This window comes from Monodon monoceros, unplaced genomic scaffold, assembly GCF_005190385.1.
Source record: "Monodon monoceros isolate NGI ecotype Baffin Bay Population unplaced genomic scaffold, NGI_Narwhal_1 Super_Scaffold_18, whole genome shotgun sequence".
Classification (NCBI taxonomy): domain Eukaryota; kingdom Metazoa; phylum Chordata; class Mammalia; order Artiodactyla; family Monodontidae; genus Monodon; species Monodon monoceros.
The window spans coordinates 25,867,885-25,890,739 of NW_021703774.1; the positions used below are offsets into that span (position 1 = coordinate 25,867,885).

Sequence of the window (22,855 nt, forward strand, 5' to 3'; positions counted from 1 at the left end):
TCTTATAATTTTTCTGTGCATTTGATATTATTTCACAGAATTATTATACAAAATTATTTATAAAAACAATCAGTGCTGAATAAGAAGGTAGTTCAAGAATAAAGTATCTGAATTTAAGAGGTCAGAGGCGGCACAATTCTAGATGAGGCAATATACAGTTTGGCCATGAGAGTGGGCAGCTGAAGTACAATGGAGATTAAAAAGTCACTGAAACTGAGGTCACATTTGAAACAGTTTCCCTCTCATTTCATCATTATTGCACAGTTTCTATGAAATTTCATTTACTGATTTCACCTGAAGTTTTTTAATCTCTAAATTCCCTTTCACTCTTCATTTGAAGCTTTTAGTGCTTATACTATTTTATAATGTAGTTACCAATGCAAATCTACCAACCAATTAAAGAGGTACATAGCTCCTCTTCCTCATTACTAATGAAGATCTTAAAAGAATTTCAAATCCCCATCTCTTTGACATCCTATGAGACATACTACCACTTTTCAGATTTATTATCTTGGGTCCTACTCAGAAGTACTTATCTATGTGGTAATATTACATTGAAAACAAATGTTAGTATTTCAGCTACTATATCAAAGTTGGTAAAAATTATGGCACATCACCCCCTACCACCAACTGTGCCAGGTATCCCTAAATCCTAAATCTCTCTGATTTAAAGTAAACTTCCAGTCTTCTGCATGGATGGAAGGGAAGTTATCAGCTGGTTACTCCAAGAGATGACAGATCCAACCATTTGCCTTATGACTTTCATCCAAACCTCCCAAATTTAGCCTTACTCCACACACCAGGCCATCAGAGATGGCTGCTGCCTCCAATCCTAAGCCCTTCCAGGACTTTACAGCTCCACTTGGTTTGTTTCTTTTAGTCTCCCTCCTCTATAGGCTTACATTTATTTTCTTTGGTTCTGCTAAGTTAGTGCCACTCATCCATCAATTTAATAATTTATTACCTCTTCTAGTAATGTCTTTTTACAAACCCCATTATCTCCTCTCCTATTCTCTTTATCTTTGTAAGTCTATGCCTTTTTTTTTATTCCTTTACTGTCATTCTAGTGGGGTTTCAGAAAGGGCAAAAATAAAGGGGTGCTCAATCATGTTGAAGTAGAAGTGCCATTCTAGCTGTTTGAATGATGAGGGTGGATTAAATATGTAATTTCCAATCTGCAAATGTAATGAGGGTAACTGAGCTATTTTCAATATTTTTAGAAGGTTAACAGAAAAATACATTTACCCATAATAAGACCATGCAGGGTGACGTTAAACTTCTTTACTCAATGTGTTACTCCTGGTTTATGCATTCCTTCAACAAATATTTACAGGCTGACTACTACCTCCTACAATTGTTCTAAATTCCAGGGATTAAACAGTAAGTGAAATAAAGCCTCTGACTTCATGGAGTTTCCACTATAACAGGACAGACAAACAATAAGCAAAAAGATGTATCTTACCCCGATTGATCATAAGCTGACTGATAATTATGTATCTTTGATTAAACATTTTTGAAAGAAAATAATGTAAGTAGTACAAAAGAATCACAATTTGTGATTAGATTATCTCCTGTAACTCATAAGTATTATAACTAGTAAGAACCAACAAAGACAAGATTGAATGAAATCATTTTTCCAAAGGGGATAGAGGGTGGGGATCAAAGCTGTGTTAAAAGATTCCTGACACAAGGCATTCACTGAATATTCACTGCAGCATTATTTATAGCACAGAAAATATGGAAACAGTGTAAACATCCAACAGTCAGGGAAAGCTTAAATATATTTCATAAATATAATGAATGCCAGGTATTAAAAATAATGTTTGAGAAATACTTATGACATGAAAAAGTGCTTATAACAGTAAGTGGAAAAGCTGGATATAAAACCATATACAAGGTAATCTCAAACCTGTAAAACAAAAAAATACAAATCTGCCTAGAAAAAACCTGGAAGGAAATATATTAAAATGGCAAATTTTACTCTGGATTCTAGATCAATAGTTTTTTAATAGCAACCTCATCCTAATATAACTTGTTAGAAATGCAAATTCTCGGGCCCCCAATCCCACCTCAGCCATCCCAGACTTAACTGGTTCAGAAACTCTGGGAATGGCGCCCAGCAGCCTATGGTTTAACTAGTCCAGGTGATGCTGATGTACACTGAAGTTTGAGAACTACTGCTCTAGATAATGAGATCATGGGCCAATTTTTCCTTCCTTTTATATAAAATTCCCCTTGACTTCTCTTTATGGGGTATAGAGGCTAAGAGCACCGGCTTCAGAGTCCTTGCTCCAACACTTAGCTAAGTGGCCTTGGTCACATTGCTTTACCTGTCTTTCAACACTTTAAATATTTCAGTCCACTCTATCCTGCTTTACATGGTTTCTGACAAGAAGCCTAGGTAAGGTGTTTTTTTTTTCTGGCTTCTTTCAGGATTTTCTTGTTATCTTTGGTTTTCTGCAGTTTGAATACAATATACCAAGGCATAGCTTTTCGGTATTTATTCTGATGGTGTTCCCTTAGCTTCCTGGATCTGGTTTGGTGTCTGTCTGTCATTAATTTTGGGAAATTCTTGGCCATTATTACTTCAAATATTTATTGTACTCCATTCTTTGATTCCTTTCCTTCTGGTAATTCCAATTATGTGTATTTTACACCCTTTTTAATTGTCCTAGTTCTTGGATGCTCTGGATTTTGCTTTGGCTTTTCATTTTTTCTCCCGGCATTTCAGTTTGGGAAGTTTCTATTGACATCATTTTCAAGCTCAATGATTCTTTCCTCAGCCATGTTGAATCTACTGACAGATAGGCCCATCAAAGGCATTCTTCATTTCCATTACACCGCACTTGGTCTCTAACATTTCCTTTTCTTAGAGTTTTCATCTCTCTGCTTACAATACTCATCTGTTCTTGCATTTTGTCTACTTTTTCCATTACAGCCCTTAACATATTAGTCATAGCTCTTAAATTTTTTATCTGATAATTCCAAAATCTGTATAGCTCTGAGTCTGGTTCTGATGTTTGCTTTCTCTTCAGGTTGTTTTTCTTGCCTTTTAGCATGCCTTGTAACTTTTGGTTAAAAACCACACGTGATGAATCAGGTAATAGGAACTGAGACAGAAGATCATTAATGTGAGGCTTTATGTCAATTTGACTAGGAATAGGGTGTGTTTAATGTTTGCTGTAGCTGTAGGTGCCAGATTCCTCTGAGAATTCCTCCTTAAACACAGTTTGCATCTCACACATCTTTCAGTTGTATTCCAGTGTTATTGTAGCCCTGTTGATGTGGTGATAAGTTGTAAGTGAAGAAAAGCATTCTATAGTCTCATGATTAAATTTCAGTTTTTTAATGGACCCGAGTCTCTGAATTGTGACCTTCACAAGTGTTTTTTAGCTTATCCCCATTCTCTTAGATGAGACAGGAAGGCTACAAGGCTCTGGAGTTGGTTAAATAAAGATAGGTAAGACAAAGCTCTGGTAAGGTCTTTTCCTCCTGGAGAGCAGATCTTTGCTATGAAGAATGTTCTGGAGATTTCGGGCTTCCCTGCTGGCGCAGTGGTTGAGAGTCCGCCTGCCGATGCAGGGGACACGGGTTCATGCCCCGGTCCGGGAAGATCCCACATGCCGTGGAGCAGCTAGGCCCGTGAGCCATGGCCGCTGAGCCTGCGCGTCCGGAGCCTGTGCTCCGCCACGGGAGAGGCCACAACAGTGAGAGGCCTGCGTACCGCAAAAAAAAAAAAAAAGAATGTTCTGGAGATTTCAAAATGGTTACTTTCTCCCTCCTCCCTGCTAGAGCAACAAGGAGGTCTTTCTTGACACTTTACCAGATAGCCTTGTGGGATTCCTGGAAGTAAAACCCAAGGAAGTGTGAGGGACCTCCCAAGACTGTAGGCTCCCAGAAGTTTCTCATTTACACAGCCTCCACACAGCCATCAGCTATTCACCAAAATTACCAAGTATTTCTTCCAGTTTATGGCAACAGGGGTGATGACTTCCAAGCTCTTACCTGTTGGAGCTGAAACTGGAATTCCACTTTACCATCCAAGCCCCTGTTATTTGTAGAGAGGGGATAAAAGAGGTATCTCCCAATAGGTTTGTTGGAAGGATTAAATAACATAATTCATGTAAAATATTTAGCTCAGTGCCTACTTCAAAATGCTCATTAGACTGAGAACTCTTTGAACTGAAGTTTAAAGAAATTAAGTGACATGCCCAAGTAAAATCTGAAAAAAAGCAGTGTCCAAATTCAAGCCCAGGTCTTAGGCTCCAAATTTATTGCTACATTTTATTTATTTTTTTAAATGAATTTATTTATTTTTGGCTGCGTTGGGTCTTCGTTGCTGCATGCAGGCTTTCTCTAGTTGTGGCGAACAGGGGCTACTCTTTGTTGCAGTGCACGGGCTTCTCATTGCAGTGGATTCTCTTGTTGTGCAGCACGGGCTCTAGGCACGCGGGCTTCAGTAGTTGTGGCATGCAGGCTCCATAGTTGTGGCTCGCGGGCTCTAGAGCACCGGCTCAGTAGTTGTGGCGCATGGGCTTAGTTGCTCCATGGCATGTGGGACCTTCCTGGACCAGGGCTCAAACCCATGTCCCCTGCATTGGCAGGCAGATTCTTAACCACTGTGCCACCAGAGAAGTCCTAGTGCTATATTTTAAAAATAAGTTATTTTATTACACTCTTAATACCTAAAAAAATCCATACTAGAGGTTTAACAAAGCATTGTCAAGTATTGGACTTGGTAAATATGTTTTCACAAATGGGTAAGAATAATTTATAATCAGCATTCAGATTTTAAAATATAAAAATAGTTGCTATGTGAGTCTTAAAATTCTGTAGAAATGACATTAATATGAGACTCTTTAAAAATAAATGCCCCTGGAAAAATCTGACCACCCTGATATCATCTTCTTCTGTTTTCCCCTGTCATTCTTACACATTTACACACATAATTTTTATATGGTTTTAAATGCCTACAATCCAACAAGTCAATACATACCAATTTACTTTGTATCCCCATTTGTCGGATAAGTAGATTTTATCAATGTCTCCAAATTTATAAAAAACTTTAAATAATACAAATTTCCAAAGTGCCTTCCAAAAACAATGACAATTTTTTTTTTGGATGAAACATTTCCATTTGACTTTTTTCAAGTATGGTAAAATAGACATAACAAAAAATTAACCATCTTAACCATTTTAACCATCTTAACCATTCAGTAGCATTAAGGATATTCACACTGTTGTGCAAACTACCTCCAGAACTCTTATCTTGCAAAACTGAACACTATACCTGAAACCTAACAGGACCCTGTGGAGCTCCTGGGCATGGAAGCCTTTCTGTGTCCCCCATTTCTTGTTTGTAGGGAATAGACTCCAGCCTCCATGACCTTTCCTGAGTCCCAAATGGCAGATTCGAACAGTTATTAATCAGGGAAGGGAGGGGATGCAGAGACAAGGGAAGAGCAGTCAAGAAACAATAGTGCAGCCTTGGGACAGGGTCCTGGTTCCCCTTCAAGGGATACACATAACCATACAGTAAGTCCCCAACGTATGAACCTTCAAGTTGCAAACTTTCAAAGATGTGAATGTGCACTCCATCAACATCAGGCATGAGTGAAATTGCAGCTTGCCCTCCGTCTCCTATGGCTGACGATCCTTCAGCTCTACCATCTCCCACCTCCTCTCCCTCCTCCAGTCAGTAACTCTTTTTGTCTTTTCACTCGATGCCAGTGCCTGTACGTCAGCTGTCTTGCTGTACTACTGTACTTTTCAATGCACTGTACTGTAAGGTTAAAAATGTCTTATTTTTCATGTTTGTTGGCTTTTTATATATTTGTGTGAAAAGTATTATGAACCTATTACAGTACAGTACTACGTAGCCAATTGTGTTAGTTGGGTACCTAGGTTAACTTTGTTGGACTTACAAACTGGACATACAAACGCTCTCTCAGAATAGAACTTGTTTGTATGTAGGGGACTTATTGTATCTTTAAGCTCTTCTGCAGAACTAAAACCCCCACCAAATGGAAGATGTTCCAGAGAGAAGGTCACAGTTTGATAACCTCGAGAAGCTCATCAGGAGACCACCTGAGGCCAGATTAAAGGAATGCAGGCTCTGCACACACCCTGATCATTATTAGCAACCCACCCTTGAACCACCGCTATAAAACTCCTCACCAAATCCCACCGGGTTGGGACACACAGTTTTTCAGGGCACAGGCCAGCTGTATCCCCCTTTGCCTGGCAAAGCAATAAAGCTATTCTTTACCAAGACAGAGAACTTTACCCAGTTCTCTGTCTCCAAGATTTGATTCAGCACCAGTGCACAGAGGCCGAGTTTTCACCATCAAATTTGGCACCCAACATGGGGCTGACTTGCGGACAGTCCCACGGGGGTCCCCTGGTTGAATTGGACACTCCAAGGTTTTCTCCACGTCAGCCTCTTTCAAGAGAGCAAAGGATTGGAGAATTCCTTTAAAGGCCAGATCACCTGGGACCCTTGCCTAGAAAGGACGAACCCCAGTCATACCCATTCCACCATCCCGGCAGCTGGAACTCCCAGGCGGGAGCAGATGGAGGAAGAGGGACCATCCTAGCAGCTGCTGAGGCCGTCTTCATCTCAAGAACATTCCTCTCTTCTTCCTGCCCATGACGGCCTGAATGTCCTACTCTAAGGAATTATTTTGGGGAAGGAGAAAAGTAGTGTCTGGGACGTCGTTGATACCTCAGCCAGCATGTGGTACATCCCCTGGCATGGAGTCCGAGGCCCCTTTGGCCCTGTCCATTGAGAGGAGCACTGGTTCCCATTTGGGGGATTTTTTATTCTGGGAAATCCCATTTGGAAGGCACACTGCTTGAACAGAGGTCACAGGCTAAGTTGGGACTTGGAAGCCAATTTGAGCCTTGTGCTATTTGGTTTTTAGTTTCTGTTTGGTTTTTGGTTTCTTTGGTTCGAAGCTTCTGTTGCTGGCATGGATTTTGGTTTGTTCCTGGTCCACCCATGAGTGTTCTATCAATCAAACATGGGAAGCGCTTCTTCTTAAATTCCATCTGATAGCCCCCTGGGGAAAATCCTGGTAGACTGGTCGACCTATAGTTATAAACCTATGACTAAGAAAAAGGAATGAGATTCTATTGTAATTCTGTTTGGGCAACATACATTCTTGAAAATGAGGAAAGGTGGTCTTTGAATGGTAGCCTAAATTATATACTATCGTCCAGCTAGAGTTGTTTTGTCACAGGAATGAAAAGACAGGAGAAATTTCGTGTGTTCAAGCACTCATGCAGCTACATAATAAAGAAAGTGAACAGTAATGTAATAGGAGGATGGTACAAAGAGAAAAGAAAGTCATTTTGTCCTAGAGCTGGTTGTTTCTGAAAGGGGAAAAAAATAAGGGACAAAATAATATGGATGCAGAATGTGATGGAAAGCGTGTGAAAAAGGGACACTGAGAAAAGAGTTGCGCATGATCAGGATTTTCTAACATTGAATTAAATCTATTTGGGTAAATGGATTTTGCTGGGAGTGGGCTGGGGCAAGACCGGATTTGGTTTCTCCCTCCAAAGTTTTCTGGGAATATTTTGGTAACAGCTTATGAGTTTCTTTGCCTTTAAGTGATCTGTATTTGCCTTTGAAATCTTTTCACTTTGGTTAAGTAAATAAGTATCGTTTGGCAGATTCTAAAAGTTCTTCTGACCTCCAGCCAACTTAGGTGCTTCAGAGGAACCTTGAGGCATCTCAGAGAAATACTAAATTAACATGTTAAATTACATGGGAAGCATTGTCAAGTCAGTAATCCCTAAAATTCTAGTATGTCCTGGTAAAATTTTATCAGTCATAATCCTAGTTATTTGTAAATGTTGTATGTCACAGCAATAACTAAGTTTCTTTTGTCAATCACTGTGACTAAATGTTTAACCATGACTTTTTAAGTCTTTCTGTGATTTATAGACAATTATTATACTCTGATACTTTTGCAAAGTGCTTCATCTTCAAGAGGATTTATGTGAAGGACCCTTTTGACAAATACAGGTCTCTGATAAATTTCACATCACACTGCTGAACTGGGTCTACTGCTAAAAGCACATGTACAATGCCTGTGTAACAACTGGGTATAAACAATAAAGTGTATGGGGTCTATAAAGTGTTTTCTCATTAACATACCTCTGAGCTTATTCAGATACCTGATCAGTTCTCCCCCGATGTGGACTACCTAGGCAAATATAAAGGAGGCATAGCACCAAGGGACCTCGTCTAGACCCAGAGCAAACAGCTCAATCACCCCAGCATCGAGGCACAAATATTTCCATCATCAATGTTTTCTACTGAAAGACTTGAAATCAAAAGAGGAAATGATGACAGAAAAAAAAATCTGTACATACTGAGGTATGGGGAAGTCACTCTGGCTTATACTTGGTTTAAGTTTAAAAAGTGGCCTATTTTGTGGCCCTTTGGACATGCATTGTAAATCTGCTTTGGCCATTGAGGAGGAGAATACATTTGAAGGTCAAAATGGAATAACTATGGTTCAGATATCCAAGGTAAAACTAAGTGACCATTGTGGAAGTTGTCACTCCTCCTACTTATAAATGGGTCTGTTGCACCAGAATGGTGGACCAAGGGATTGAGATCTTAATCATACAAGACTCGGATCCAGGACATGGAACTCAAATATTTTTAATTTGGTAGCCATTCCACAAAATTTAGGCAGGACTACACCCCATTTCAGCAGTAAGTAGCCAGAGTGGCAGTAACCCCATTCCCTGAAAGATTTGGGGAAAGATAAAACTGAAAAGGGGGATTAAAACTGAATCCCCCTAAAACAAAGTTCGTCTGCCAAGTTTATGACTGTTTCTATCCAAAATGATTATTCCCTTTCTTGTCCAGCATCTGTTCTCAAGACTGAGGAGTATCAAAGAAAAGGGGGGAGAGAAACCGAGCAGGACTCTGTGGGGCTCCTGGGCACAGAAGCCTTTCTGTGTCCCACATTTCTTGTTCATAGGGAATAGGCTCCAGCCTCCACAACCTTCCCAGAGTCCCAAAGGACAGATTTGAACAGTTGCTAATCAGGGAAGGGAGGGGATGCAGAGACAAGGGAGGAGCAGTCAAGAAACAACGTGCAGCAGGGTCTTGGTTCCTCCTCAAGGGATACACATAACATCTTTGAGCTCTTTACAGAACTAAAGCCCCCAATAAATGGAAGATGTTAGCATTCTTCATTCTAGATTAAAGGAACCAGAGAAGATCTTCAAGAGAACACCTGAGGCCAGATTAAAGGGACCACAGAAACTCATCAGATCACCTGAGGCAGATTAAAGGAGTGCAGGCCGGGCACACACCCTAATCCTCATCAGCAACCCCACCCTTGAACCACTGCTATAAAACTCCTCACCAGATCCTCCTGGGGAAGGACACAGAGTTTTGAGGGGCACAAGCCCGCTGTGTCCCCATTTGCCTTGCAAATAAACAAAGCTATTCTTTTCTACTTCGTCCAAAACTCTGTCTCCGAGATTCAATTTGGCACTGGTGTACAAAGGCCGAGTTTTTGGCATCATACCCACTAAACAACAACCTCTCTTTTATCCTTCCCCTGGCAACCACCATTCTACTATGAATTTGACTACTCTAGGTAGCTCACAGAAGTGGAATCATACAGTATTTGTCTTTTTGTGACTGGATAAGTCCACTCAGCAAAATGCTCTCAAATATGCATGAACATATACATCCATGCAGTGTATATGTCAGAATTTCTTTCCTTTCTAAGGCTGAATAGTATTTAATTTTATGTATATGCCACACTTTGTTTATCCATTCATCCACTGATGGACACTTGAGTTTCTTCCGCCTTTCAACTATTGTGAATAATGCTGCTATGAACACAAGTGTACAAATATTTGTCCAAGTTCCTGCTTTCAATTATTTGGGGTATATACCCAGATGTGGATTTGTTGGATCATATGGCAATGCAATTTCTAATTTTTTGAGGTACCACCATACTATTTTCCACAGCAGCTGCACCATTTTACTTTTTACATTCCCAGTTAAATGTCCACAAGGGCTTCGATTCCTCTACATCCTCACTAATACATTATTTTGTGTTGCTGTTGCTACTATAAAAAACAATAACAACGGGTATGAAATGGTATTGCATTGTCCATTTGATTTTTTTAATTATAAATTTTCTTGACAAATTTTTATAGGTTAGTACAAATAAATTTCAGTCCGATTTTTCTCCCAACTTTTCTTTCTTTTTTTTTTTTTGGTTGCGCCACACAGCTCGTAGGATCTTAATTCCCTGACCAGGGATTGAACCCAGGATGCCAGCAGTGGAAGCGCAGAGTCCTAACCACTGGGCCACCAGGGAATTTCCTCTCCAAACTTATTAATTCCGAATTAGAGGAAGCAAATTAGGTTTCTATAAGTTGGTTTTCTTCTTCAGTTAGTCTCTCCCTGAATGCTAATCAGTCTAAAATAAGGAGAAAATGTATTAAATGGCCCCCAAATATGCATGAATGCATCATGTGTGAGCAATAATTGGTAAGACTTAAAGTTTTTCTTAACCCTTAGATTCCATGTCATGCATATAGAATCTACTAATCTAAACAGCTACTAACTCCCTAGAATGCACCAACCACTTTCCTTCCTATTTATTCAGCATTCCTTTAATGCCAGGCATTGTGGGGTGATGAGGGTAATAAGGATGAATAAGAAAATACTGCCCACATTACAACAATATTATGAAATAGATATAATTATTCCCACTTTATATTTGAGGAACCTGAAGATCCCTAGGTTTAGCATCTTGGCTAAGATCAGATACAGCTTGAGAAAGCTGTAATTCAAATTCAAATCTTACTCCAAAGCTCACGTTTTCTACTATTCCATACTGTGCTCTGTACTATCAACAGTTCACTTTTTAAAAAGTAATATTCACCTGTAATTTCTATTTTTTACTTTAGATTTCCAAATGTTGGGTTTTGAGAGGAATGACACAATATGGGGAAACAAAACACAAAACAAAACAAAAAAAACCTGTAAAACTTTGAAGACATCCAGGAGTTGATAAGGAATTGGAAGCACTTTACCAAGCAATGTTATCAAAGCATGCAAAGTCAAAAGAATATTTTAATACAAACAAAAATAGTAAATCCTAGAAAGAACTTTAAGTATCTGAAGCTTGTTTAAAAAAAAAAAACTGACACACCTTCCAAAGCTCACTAGCCTGCCAAAAATTAGAATGTTATTCCTAAGCACTCTGTTTCCTAGACGTGATTTTAATCACAAGTAGAAGATCCTTCCAGTCCCATATAAAACTCTCTAGGAGACAGAAACATTAAAGTAAGATTTAAAGATCCAAAGAATCAACAACTGCATTGATTATCCATTTTAAACAAACAAAAAAGAAGAGAAAAAAACAAAAACCATAATGCTCTGGCTGAGGAACTTATACAGAAATGACAGAAATTCAAGAATAATTTTTCCTATCCCATTTCAAAAATTCCCCTTTCAGTAAAACAAATAAAATTAAGTCCTTTTTAAAAAAATTAACTTGATTATAAAATTTTTAATTCTTCTATTTGTTAATATAACTATGTTACATTTTTTAATCTAGGAAAAAAGATAAGTTATACTATGTTAAAGTACAAAAATGCTACAAATAAGCATGATTTCAATGTATATAAACTTACAGAAAAATTTTATAAATAGAGCAAGAAACCCGTCATAGATTTAGTTACTTTTCCTTACCAATATTCTCACTACTTGTATCAAGATTAATCCCTAAATGTTGAAGAAGAGCTAGGTGCAATGGCTATCCAGAAACTTAATCCTCCTTTACAACTTTAAAAAAATTCAAGATTAAATATGAACAATTCAAAATACATGTATGTTTTTATTTTTTAAAGACATGCTAATGAATACCATGGCTCTCAAAAAATGTTTGTTGAGCCAGATGAAATAAAAGCATATAGCTTACCTGAAAGAAAAAGGAAAAAACCCCTAACAATAGTTTTATGTGCTTTTAAGTGTAGATTTTTGGGGAAACAGTAAGTAATGTTTTGATTAAAACATAAACACTTTTAATTAATTCAAATGATCTGAATGCAACAATATTTATTGAATTCCTACCATATGCTGTACACTCTGCAAGACACTGAATATAAAGAAGTGATCTCCCCACCCTCTTTGAGCTTATAAGGTAATGGATATATCCTTCAAAACTATCCTTTTTCTTTTGCGTGATTCCATGCTCATCAAGAAACTTTATGATCCTTTTTTTTTTTTTTTTTTTCGGTATGCGGGCCTCTCACTGTTGTGGCCTCTCCCGTTGCGAAGCACAGGCTCCAGACGCGCAGGCTCAACGGCCATGGCTCACGGCCTCAGCCGCTCCGCGGCATGTGGGATCTTCCCAGACAGGGGCACGAACCCGTGTCCCCTGCATCGGCAGGCGGACTCTGAACCACTGCGCCACCAGGGAAGCCCCAGGAAACTTTAGAAATATAGATTTGCCCTCGCCAAAAGCTTAATACACATAAAACAATATATGATATTGCAGAGGTCAGCTTTCTGATCAATGCATCAACATACCCCTATTTAAATTAATAAATCATTATTCAGGTTTGCACATCACTCTTCACAAGTTTAGTTGCCTTGTGTGAATCCTCAAAGCTAGGTCTATTCTTATTAATTGGTTAGATGATTTCTGAAACTTCAGAGTTCAGAATCAAATATAGGAGTGGAATATGTGTAAACAAAGATGATATCAGCATATGAATCTCTAGTTTATCCTCAGACAACATACTTTTATTTCATCATGGCCTTCAAACTGCAGTTACTTAATTCATAAAACTGTTATAAAGAGTAAATGAGACTCCCTCTTTTGAAAGCACCAGAATCACAGCTAACTGCTGAACAACCATCAACAGAAAGACACTGGAACTCATAAAAAAAAATACCCCACAACCAAAGACAAAGCAGAAGCCACAATGAGACAGTAAGAGGGGCACAATCACAATAAAATCAAATCCCATAACTGCTGGGTGGGTGACTCACAAACTGGAGAACAATTATGCCACAGAAGTCCACCAACTGGAGTTCACTCCCAACCTGGGGGTCCAGCAACAGGAGGAGGAATTCCCAGAGAATCAGACTTTGAAGGCTAGCGCGATTTGACTGCAGAACTTCACAGAACTGGGGGAAAGGGAGACTCCACTCTTGGAGGACGCACACCAAGTAGTCTGCGCGTCAGGACATGGGGGAAAGAGCAATGATCCCATAGGAGACTGAACCAGAACTACCTGCTAGTGTTGGAGGGTCCCCTGCAGAGGCAGGGGGATGGCTGTGGCTCACCACAGGGACAAGGACACTGGCAGCAGAAGTTCTGGGAAGTACTCCTTGGCGTGAGCCCTCCCAGAGTCTGTCATTACCCCACCAAAGAGAATGTAGGCTCCAGTGCCGGGTCGCCTCAGGCCAAACAATCAACAGGGAGGGAACCCAGCTCCACCAATCAGCAAACAAGCTGATTAAAGCTTTACTGAGATGTGCCCAACAGAGCAACACCCAGCTCTACCAACCACCAGTCCCTCCCATCAGGAAACTTGCACAAGCCTCTTAGAGAGCCTCATCCACCAGAGGGCAGACAGCAGAAGCAAGAAGAACTACAATCCCACAGGCTGTAGAACGAGAACCACATTCACGAAAAGAAGGACAAAATGAAAAGGCAGAGGACTATGTACCAGATGAAGGAACAAGATAAAACCCCTGAAAAGCAACTAAATGAAGTGGAGATAGGCAACCTTCCAGAAAAAGAATTCAGAATAATGATAGTGAAGATGATCCAGGACCTTGGAAAAAGAATAGACGCAAATATCGAGAAGATGCAAGAAATGTTTAACAAAGACCTAGAAGAATTAAAGAACAAACAAACAGAGATGAACAATACAATAACTGAAATGAAAAATACACTAGAAGAAATCAATAGCAGAATAACTGAGGCAGAAGAACGGATGAGTGACCTGGAAGACAGAATGGTGGAAAGCACTGCCACAGAACACAATAAAGAAAAAAGTATGAAAAGAAATAAGAAAGCCTAAAAGACCTGTGGGACAACATTAAACACAACAACATTCACATTATAGTGGCCTCAGAAGGAGAGAAGAGAGAGAAAGGACCCAAGAAAATATTTGAAGTGATTATAGTCGAAAACTTCCCTAACATAGAAAAGGAAATAGCCACCCAAGTCCAGGAAGTGCAGAGAGTCCCAGGAAGAATAAACCCAAGGAGAAACACTCCAAGACACACAGTAATCAAATTGACAAAAATTAAAGACAAAGAAAAATTATTAGACGCAACAAGGCAAAAACAACAAATAACATACAAGAGAACTCCCATAAGGTTGACAGCTGATTTCTCAGCAAAACCTCTACAAACCAGAAGGGAGTGGCATGATATATTTAACATGATGAAACGGAAGAAACTACAACCAAGATTTCTCTACCCAGCAAGGATCTCATTCATTTGACGGAGAAATCAAAGATTTACAGACAAACAAAAGCTAAGAGAATTCAGCACCACCAAACCAGCTCTGTGATGAATGCTAAAGAAACTTCTCTAAGTGAGAAACACAAGAGAAAAAAAGGACATACAAAAAAACCCCAAAACAATTAAGAAAATGGTAATAGGAACACACATATCGATTAATTACCTTAAATGTGAATGGCTTAAATGCTCCAACCAAAAGACAGAGGCTCGCTGAATGGATACAGAAACAAGAGCCATATATATGCTGTCTACAAGAGACCCACTTCAGACCTAGGGACACACAGACTGGAAGTGAGGGGCTGGAAAAAGTTATTCCATGCAAATGGAAATCAAAGAAAGCTGGAGTAGCAATACTAATATCAGAAAAATAGACTTTAAAATGAAGAATGTTACAAGAGACAAGGAAGGACACTACATAATGATCGAGGGATCAATCCAAGAAGATATAACAATTATAAAAATATATGCACCCAACATTGGAGCACCTCAATACATAAGGCAACTGCTAACAGCTATAAAAGAGGAAATCGACAGTAACACAGTAATAGTGGGGGACTTTAACACCTCACTTACACCAATGGACAGATCATCCAAACAGAAAATTAATAAGGGAACACAAACTTTAAACGACACAACAGACCAGACAGATTTAATTGATATTCATAGGATATTCCATCAGGAAACAGCAGATTACACTTTTTTCTCAAGTGCACATGGAACATTATCTAGGATAGATCACATCTGAGGTCACAAATCAACCCTCAGTAAATTTAAGAAAACTGAAATCATAGCAAGCATCTTTTCAGACCACAATGCTATGAGATTAGAAATCAATTACACGGAAAAAAAAAAACCGTAAGAAACACAAGCACATGGAGGCTAAACAATACATTACTAAATAACCAAAAGATCACTGAAGAAATCAAAGAGGAAATCAAAAACTACCTAGAAACAAATGACAATGAAACACAATGATCCAAAACCTATGGGATGCAGCAAAAGCAGTTCTAAGAGGGAAGTTACAGCAATACAAGCCTACCCCAAGAAACAAGAAAAATCTCAAATAAGCCATCTAACCTTATACCTAAAGGAAGTAGAATGAAGAACAAACAAAACCCAAAGTTAGTAGAAGGAAAGAAATCATAAAGATCATTGCAGAAACAAATGAAATAGAAACAAAGAAAACAATAGCAAAGATCAATAAAACTAAAAGCTAGTTCTTTGAGAAGATAAACAAAATTGATAAACCTTTAGCCAGACTCATCAAGAAAAAGAGGGACAGGACTCAAATCAATGAAATTAGAAATGAAAAAGGAGAAGTTACAATGGACACCACAGAAATACAAAGCATCATAAGAAACTACTATAAGCAACTCTATGCCAATAAAATGGAAAACCTGGAAGAAATGGACAAATTCTTAGAAAGGTATAACCATCAAAGCCTGAACCAGGAAGGAATAGAAAATATGAACAGACCAATCACAAGCACTAAAATTGCAACTGTGATTAAAAATCTTCCAACAAACAAAAGTCCAGGACCAGATGGCTTCACAGGTTCTATCAAACATTTAGAGAAGAGCTAACACCACCCTTCTCAAACTCTTCCAAAATATTGCAGAGGAAGGAACACTCCCAAACTCACTCTACAAGGCCACCATCACCCTGATACCAAAACCAGACAAAGATACTACAAAAAAATAAAATTACAGACCAATATCACTGATGAATATAGATGCAAAAATCCTCAACAAAATACTAGCAAACAGAATCCAATAGCACATTTAAAGGATCATACACCATGATCAAGTGGGATTTATCCCAGGGATGCAAGGATTCTTCAATATACACAAATCAATCTCCGTGAAACACCATATTAACAAATTGAAGAATTAAAAACCATATGATCGTCTCAATAAATGCAGAAAAAGCTTTTGACAATATTCAATACCCATTTATGATAAAAACACTCCAGAAAGTGGACATAGAGGGAACCTACCTCAACATAATAAAGGCCATATACAACAAAACCCACAGCAAACATCATTCTCAGTGGTGAAAAACTGAAAGCATTTCCTCTAAGATCAGGAACAAGACAAGGATGTCCACTCTCACCACTATTATTCAACATAGTTTTGGAAGTCCCAGCCACGGCAATCAGAGAAAAATAAATAAATAAAAGGAATACAAATTGGAAAAGAAGTAAAATTGTCACTGTTTGCAGATGACATGATACTATACATAGATATTCCTAAAAATGCCACCAGAAAACTTCTAGAGCTAATCAATGAATTTGGTAAAGTTGCAGGATACAAAATTACTGCACAGAAATCTCTTTCATTCCTATACACTAAGAACAAAAAATCTGAAAGAGAAATTAAGGAAGCATTCCCATTTACCACTGCAATGAAAAGAATAAAATACCTAGGAATAAACCTACCTAAGGAGACAAAAGACCTGTATGCGGAAAACTGTAAGACACTGATGAAAGAAATCAAAGACGATACAAACAGATGGAGAGATATACCATGTTCTTGGATTGGAAGAATCAACATTGTGAAAATGACTGTACTACCCAAAGCAATCTACAGACTCAGTGCAATCCCTATCAAATTACCAATGGCATTTTTTATAGAACCAGAACAAAAATTCTTAAAATTTGTATGGAGACACAAAAGCCTCTGAATAGCCAAAGCAGTCTTGAGGGGACAAAACGGGGTGGGAGGAATCAGGCTCCCAGACTTCAGACTATACTACAAAGCTACAATAATCAAGACAATATGGTACTGGCACAAAAACAGAAATATAGATCAATGAAACAGGATAGAAAGCCCGGAGATGAACCCACGCACCTATGGTCAACTAATCTATGACAAAGGAGGCAAGGATATACAATGGAGATAAGACAGTCTCTTCAATAAGTGGTGCTGGGAAAACTGAACAGCTACATGTAAAAGAATGAAATCAGAACACTTCCTAACACCATACACATAAATAAACTCAAAATGGATTAAAGACCTAAATGTAAGACCGGACACTATAAAACTCTTAGAGGAAAACATAGTAAGAACACTCTTTGACATAAATCACAGCAAGATCGTTTTTGACCCACCTCCTAGAGAAATGGAAATAAAGACAAAACTAAACAAATGAAACCTAATGAAATTTACAGGCTTTTGCACAGCAAAGGAAACCACAAACAAGACGAAAAGACAACCCTCAGAATGGGAGAAAATATTTGCAAACGAATCAACGGACAAAGGATTAATCTCCAAAATATATAAACAGCTCATGAAGCTCAACAGTAAAACAACAACCCATTCAAATAAATGTGCAGAAGACCTAAATAGACATTTCTCCAAAGCACACATACAGATGGCCAAGAGGCACATAAACAGCTGCTCAACATCACTAATTATCAGATAAATGCAAATCAAAACTACAATGAGGTATCATCTCACACCAGTTAGAATGGGCATCATCAGAATATCTACAAACAACAAATGCTGGAGAGGGTGTGGAGAAAAGGGAACCCTCTTGCTCTGTTGGTGGGAATGTAAATTGATACAGCCACCATGGACAGTATGGAGGCTCCTTAAAAAACTAGAAACAGAATTACCATATGACCCAGCAATCCTACGATTGGGCATATACCCAGAGAAAACCATAATTCAAAAAGACACATGAACCCCAATGTTCATTGCAGCACTATTTACAATAGCCAGGTCATGGAAGCAACCTAAATGCCCATCAACAGACGAATGGATAAAGAAAATGTGGTACATGTATACAACAGAATATTACTCAGCCATAAAAAGGAACAATATTGGGTCATTTGTAGAGACGTGGATGGACCTACTGACTGTCATGCAGAGTTAAGTCAGAAAAAGAAAAACAAGTATCATATATTAATGAATGTATGTGGAATTTAGAAAAGTGGTACAGATGAACTGGTCTGCAAGGCAGAAATAGAGACATGGATGTAAAGAACAAACATATGGACACCAAGGGGGAAAAGCGGGGGTTGGGGGAGGGATGAATTGGGAGATTGGGATTCACATATATATACTAATATGTATAAAATAGATAACTAATAACCTGCTGTATAATAAAATAAAATTCAAATAAAACAAACAAAAAATAAGGAGTAAATGAGATATACAACAGTGCTTCTCAAACTTTAATGTGCATGTGGATGGCCTGCAGGTGTGCTTAAATGCAGACTCTGATTCAGTAGGTCAGGGGCAGGGACTGAGCTCCTTCCTTTCTGATAAGCTCCCAGTGATACCAGGCTGCTGCCCACAGCAGGAGGGGACAGACTGCTCAGTCCAGCTGACTGTTCCCTCCCATTTATGGATGTCTTATCTCCCTTACTGATCTCACCTTCCTTGGGAGAAAAAAATATTTTTTTCAGTATTTGTATCCTCCGAAGTTCTAACCTAATCAGAATGCCTTCCATATGGCAGGCATTAAACACATGCCAACTGAATGAATGACATCCAGCTTTTAACAGTCATTGCTTCTTCTATGGCTATAGACAGAATTGTTTCTTCTTTGAATTAGCTTATTTTAAATAGAAACGTATTTTTGAAAACTGAGAAATCAAAACAGCTTTCAATCTACTTTTTTCAAGTGAAGAAAAAAAATTGTATTTGCTTCATAATACAGAGCTTTTTTTTCCTCAGGCTGACCTAATCATCTTTTTTTAAACTCCACGATTAACTTGTTAAAATTATCTTCTAATGATTCTTCCATTTTTTTGTAAATAATAATTTAATAAATCAAAGTAAGTCATCTGGTTTTCTGGGGAAGTTTTAAAACTAATACCAAAAAAAAGTAATCATTTTCTTAGGATGTGCCTTATACTTTTAAAGCAGCACGATAAAATTATAATGACATCTTAGGAAAGGTAACATTTAAAAAATAAGTCTGACTTTTAGATTAACGGCACCATAAAAAAAATCAAATATTATTGCTATCAGTAGGTAGCTCTTTTGCAGTTTCTCCGCTGATTTTCTGTGATCACCGTGACAAGTGACTAAGTATCTAGGGCTGGCTTCTACACTTGTAAATACTGTTAACCTGATTACATCTTTGTTCCATGCTGAGAAAAATGGTATGTTGATGTTTCAAGCACTCAAGAAAAGAACAAAGGTGGAGTATTACTTTCATTTCTAAGATGTTTACCTCTACAGTTTCATGGCCTTTTTGATGTTTTTGCGATGAGTTTGCCAATTACCAAAATAAACAATTATTTTTGAGTAACTAACGTAGGATAGTAACCAAGGATCAAGTTTTTAAGCAAACCGCCGAATTAAAACAACGTAACGGTCTTGCAAGTAAACATGGATAACCGGGTTTTCGCCTCCCCACCCATTAAGCACATCAATCCCCCCGATATGGCGACCCGGAGCCCCGAGGCCCAGTCATGCCTCTGACGCCGCGACCGCGCGCGCTGACCCGGCTGGTACCGCAGCAGAGGCCAGGCCGGCGCACAGGGCTCTACGAGTTCCCTCTGGAGTTTGCTTTTTCGACTTTATTAAAGTTGTTTTTTGTTTTTTCGTTTAAGACAATACACCAGGCGGGTAGCATAGCGCCGGCCACCGAGCAGGCACTTCGGAACCTGGAGGCTCGGAGAGAGCGGTACTGCCCTCAAGGTAGTCCTCCTACGTCCCCATTAAGGAGGCAAAATGGTGGCCGCGAACGCCAGCCCGCTGGCCCGGGCGGGGTTTCGGCGCGGCAGGGGAGGAGCCCGCCAGACTCTAAAGGCCGGATCGGTCCTCACGCAGGCCCGCCCCGGGGCCCACAGCCCGAGAAGCTGCCGGCGTGGCGCCTGCGGCAACCAGAGCCCGGTCGAGGGATTGGAGGCGGCGTCCCCGAGACCGTGAACAAGGACGCCATTATGGCCCTCCCCTGCCAGCGCCTCGGCCGCAACCCGCGCTGGAAGCGAGGCTCGGGGCTCGGAAAAAGGGACGAGGAAGGGGGTCGGAACCAGGGCCGGGCGGGAACCGAGGGGCGGGAGGGGCGGGAGGGGCGGAATGACTGCCGGGCGGGAGCGGAGGGGCGGGGCGAGGCGGCAAGAACAGGGGAGGGGGCCTCCCCGGCAGGGCGGGCGGCGGGACCTGGCTCGGTCAGCCCTCTCCCTGCGGGTGGGGTCCAGAGGTAGGGTGACCCACCCTGCCCGGAGCTCCCCCGTGCGGCCTGGGATCGCGGCGGGCGGCTAGGGCTGCGCTCCTGCGGCGTCTCTTACCTGCGCCTTCCCTGTCTCTGTCGTCCGCCATCTTGTTGCGGCGCCGTCGCCGGGGAGAGCGCTGTCGCTAAGCTATGTCGCGGCGTCCTGGACCCCTGCAGCCCTGCGGCTAGTCGGCCCTGGAGGATAGGCGGCTCCGAATCCCGAAGGAAGAAGACCCTGGGTGTGGGTGGGGGAGGGAAAGCTTGGAGCGCGCGCCCTCCCCCTTCCCGCCATGACCCTCTGGCGCCCGGGAGGCCGGAAGCCCGGACCCGCCGCCCGCGACCACTGAGCCGCGTCCGGGCCTTCAGCCTATCCCTTCAGTACCGAGGCCTGAGCCCTGGTTTTTCTGGCGTGAAGTATTTAATAATAAAGTTCCGAACCCCTCCTTTCCCTTGTTTATGATCCGTTTGGGGACACAATGCTCTCCCCCTCCCCTCCAGTTTGTAGGATGTGGCGTTGCTCGATTTTTTTTTACTGCATATTTTAAAACGCAATTGGAGAGATGGGTGCAGAACTCGGCTCCGGGGTGACAGAACCAACCGGCAATCCCACCTCCTCTTCTTCCCGTCCACACCCCGCGGATAGGCCGGACCTGCCCCACCTCTGGCCCCCCGTTTTCTCCCGTCCAGTGCTCGCCGCTCGCTCCCAGAGACGGGGACTGCACGGCGGGCGAGAGCTGGAGCTGGGACGGAAAACTGGGCCGGCGCGGGAGGAAACCAGAGCCATTAAACTGTTATTACTGGAGGAGCGGAATCGCTGTAGAAAAACATGTGTAAAATCGGCGCAAACACTGCGTCGTCAAGGCTGCGATTTCTGATACAAAATAGAAGGTTCTCATAGCAACAGAAACGTGCCCATCTTATGCTCACTGTTACGTACATGAAATTTGACAAGACCTCCAGTTAAAATTACTGGGAAGGAAAGTTTTAAATCTCGCTTTTCTAAAACTTCGAAGCCGTGGCATGATGTTAAGTTTTCGTCTCATTTTAAGGAAAAGTTCACTATACTAGAATATTTTCTTTTAAAAATGATTATTGAGTAATATGCCTAATGGTATGGTTCAAACAAATATATATTTTCAAACGAGTTTTAGATGCTATTTAAATGCATGTGTGTACTAATTTAAATTACTTGATTTTATGTAAAAATCGATTATAAACTAAATATTAAGAGGCCTTCAAAATAAAAGGTATTTAATGGTTTTACTGAGTTTTTATGTTCATATTATTCTGGTTCTGTAATCCCTCAGTAAACCCTAAAGAAAACTGACTAATATTCTTTATTAAAATATTTTTTCTGTAGGAGATATATGGTGCTGCGATCAGCATTCTCTCTGAAATTGACTATAAACAATTGAATCCACAAAATGGCTCATATTAGAAGATATATACTTACATAAGATGAATACAATCGTGAACAGTAAGGTCTTAATGCCGAAAAATAGGGGAAAGTAGTCATCAGCACTCATGTATATTTAAATTTCATAGTCATCATTGTCTAGCTATTGGTTTTTAAAAGATCCCTCTTTCCATATAGACGATGAAGGCCTTTGAAATAAACGTGGGAAACCCCAGCATTAGTCTTCAGGCCTGCTACTGTGCCTTTTCATATGCTGCTTTCAGTTCCTTTTTACGGAATGACTTTCCCTCCTCTCTCTCTGCCCTAACATTCACCCTCTCACAGACACACATATGTCCCCTCCCTGTTGTCAGTGACCTCCTTAAAGGTCATGCACTCCTTGAAGCTTTCCCTATCAACCCGTTATTCTGAGGTACTATAGCCATAGTGTAGACCCAAATCACGTTGATTTTCAGTGACTTGTTTCCCCCTAACAAACGGTAAGCTCTTGAGGACAGGAAGTGCTTTATTTGTCCATATATCCGCAGTGCCTAGAACAGCTTTTCAATGTTTATGTCTAAAATAATGTGCATTTTTAAAATTAGGACAGAATTTAGTATTCTCAATGACTTATTAAGAAACAAAGCTTTTCATTGTCTAGATTATTTCAAGCCACGTTTATCTCTAATATAATATCTCTAGCATATTTAAGGCAACACTCTAAATTTGGATGAGTAAAAAAAATTTAT

At 40.1% G+C, this 22,855-nt stretch overlaps 1 protein-coding gene across 3 annotated transcripts in view; it reads right to left on the bottom strand.

Moving 5' to 3' along the window:
• Window positions 1-22,253, bottom strand: part of EFCAB2 (EF-hand calcium binding domain 2) — a 138,650-nt gene extending 116,397 nt beyond the window's left edge. For 2 of the 3 annotated variants that reach the window (XM_029227803.1, XM_029227805.1), the window contains exons 1-2: window positions 22,164-22,253; window positions 20,787-20,945 (exon numbers count right to left, since the gene is read on the bottom strand). In XM_029227803.1, coding sequence (XP_029083636.1) covers window positions 20,787-20,945; window positions 22,164-22,165 — 161 coding nt within the window. In that variant the 5' untranslated portion in view covers window positions 22,166-22,253. Of the gene's footprint in view, window positions 1-20,786; window positions 21,850-22,163 lie in introns of those variants that run through there. The other variant, XM_029227804.1, reaches the window with a different exon arrangement.
• Window positions 22,254-22,855: the final 602 nt, after the last annotated feature.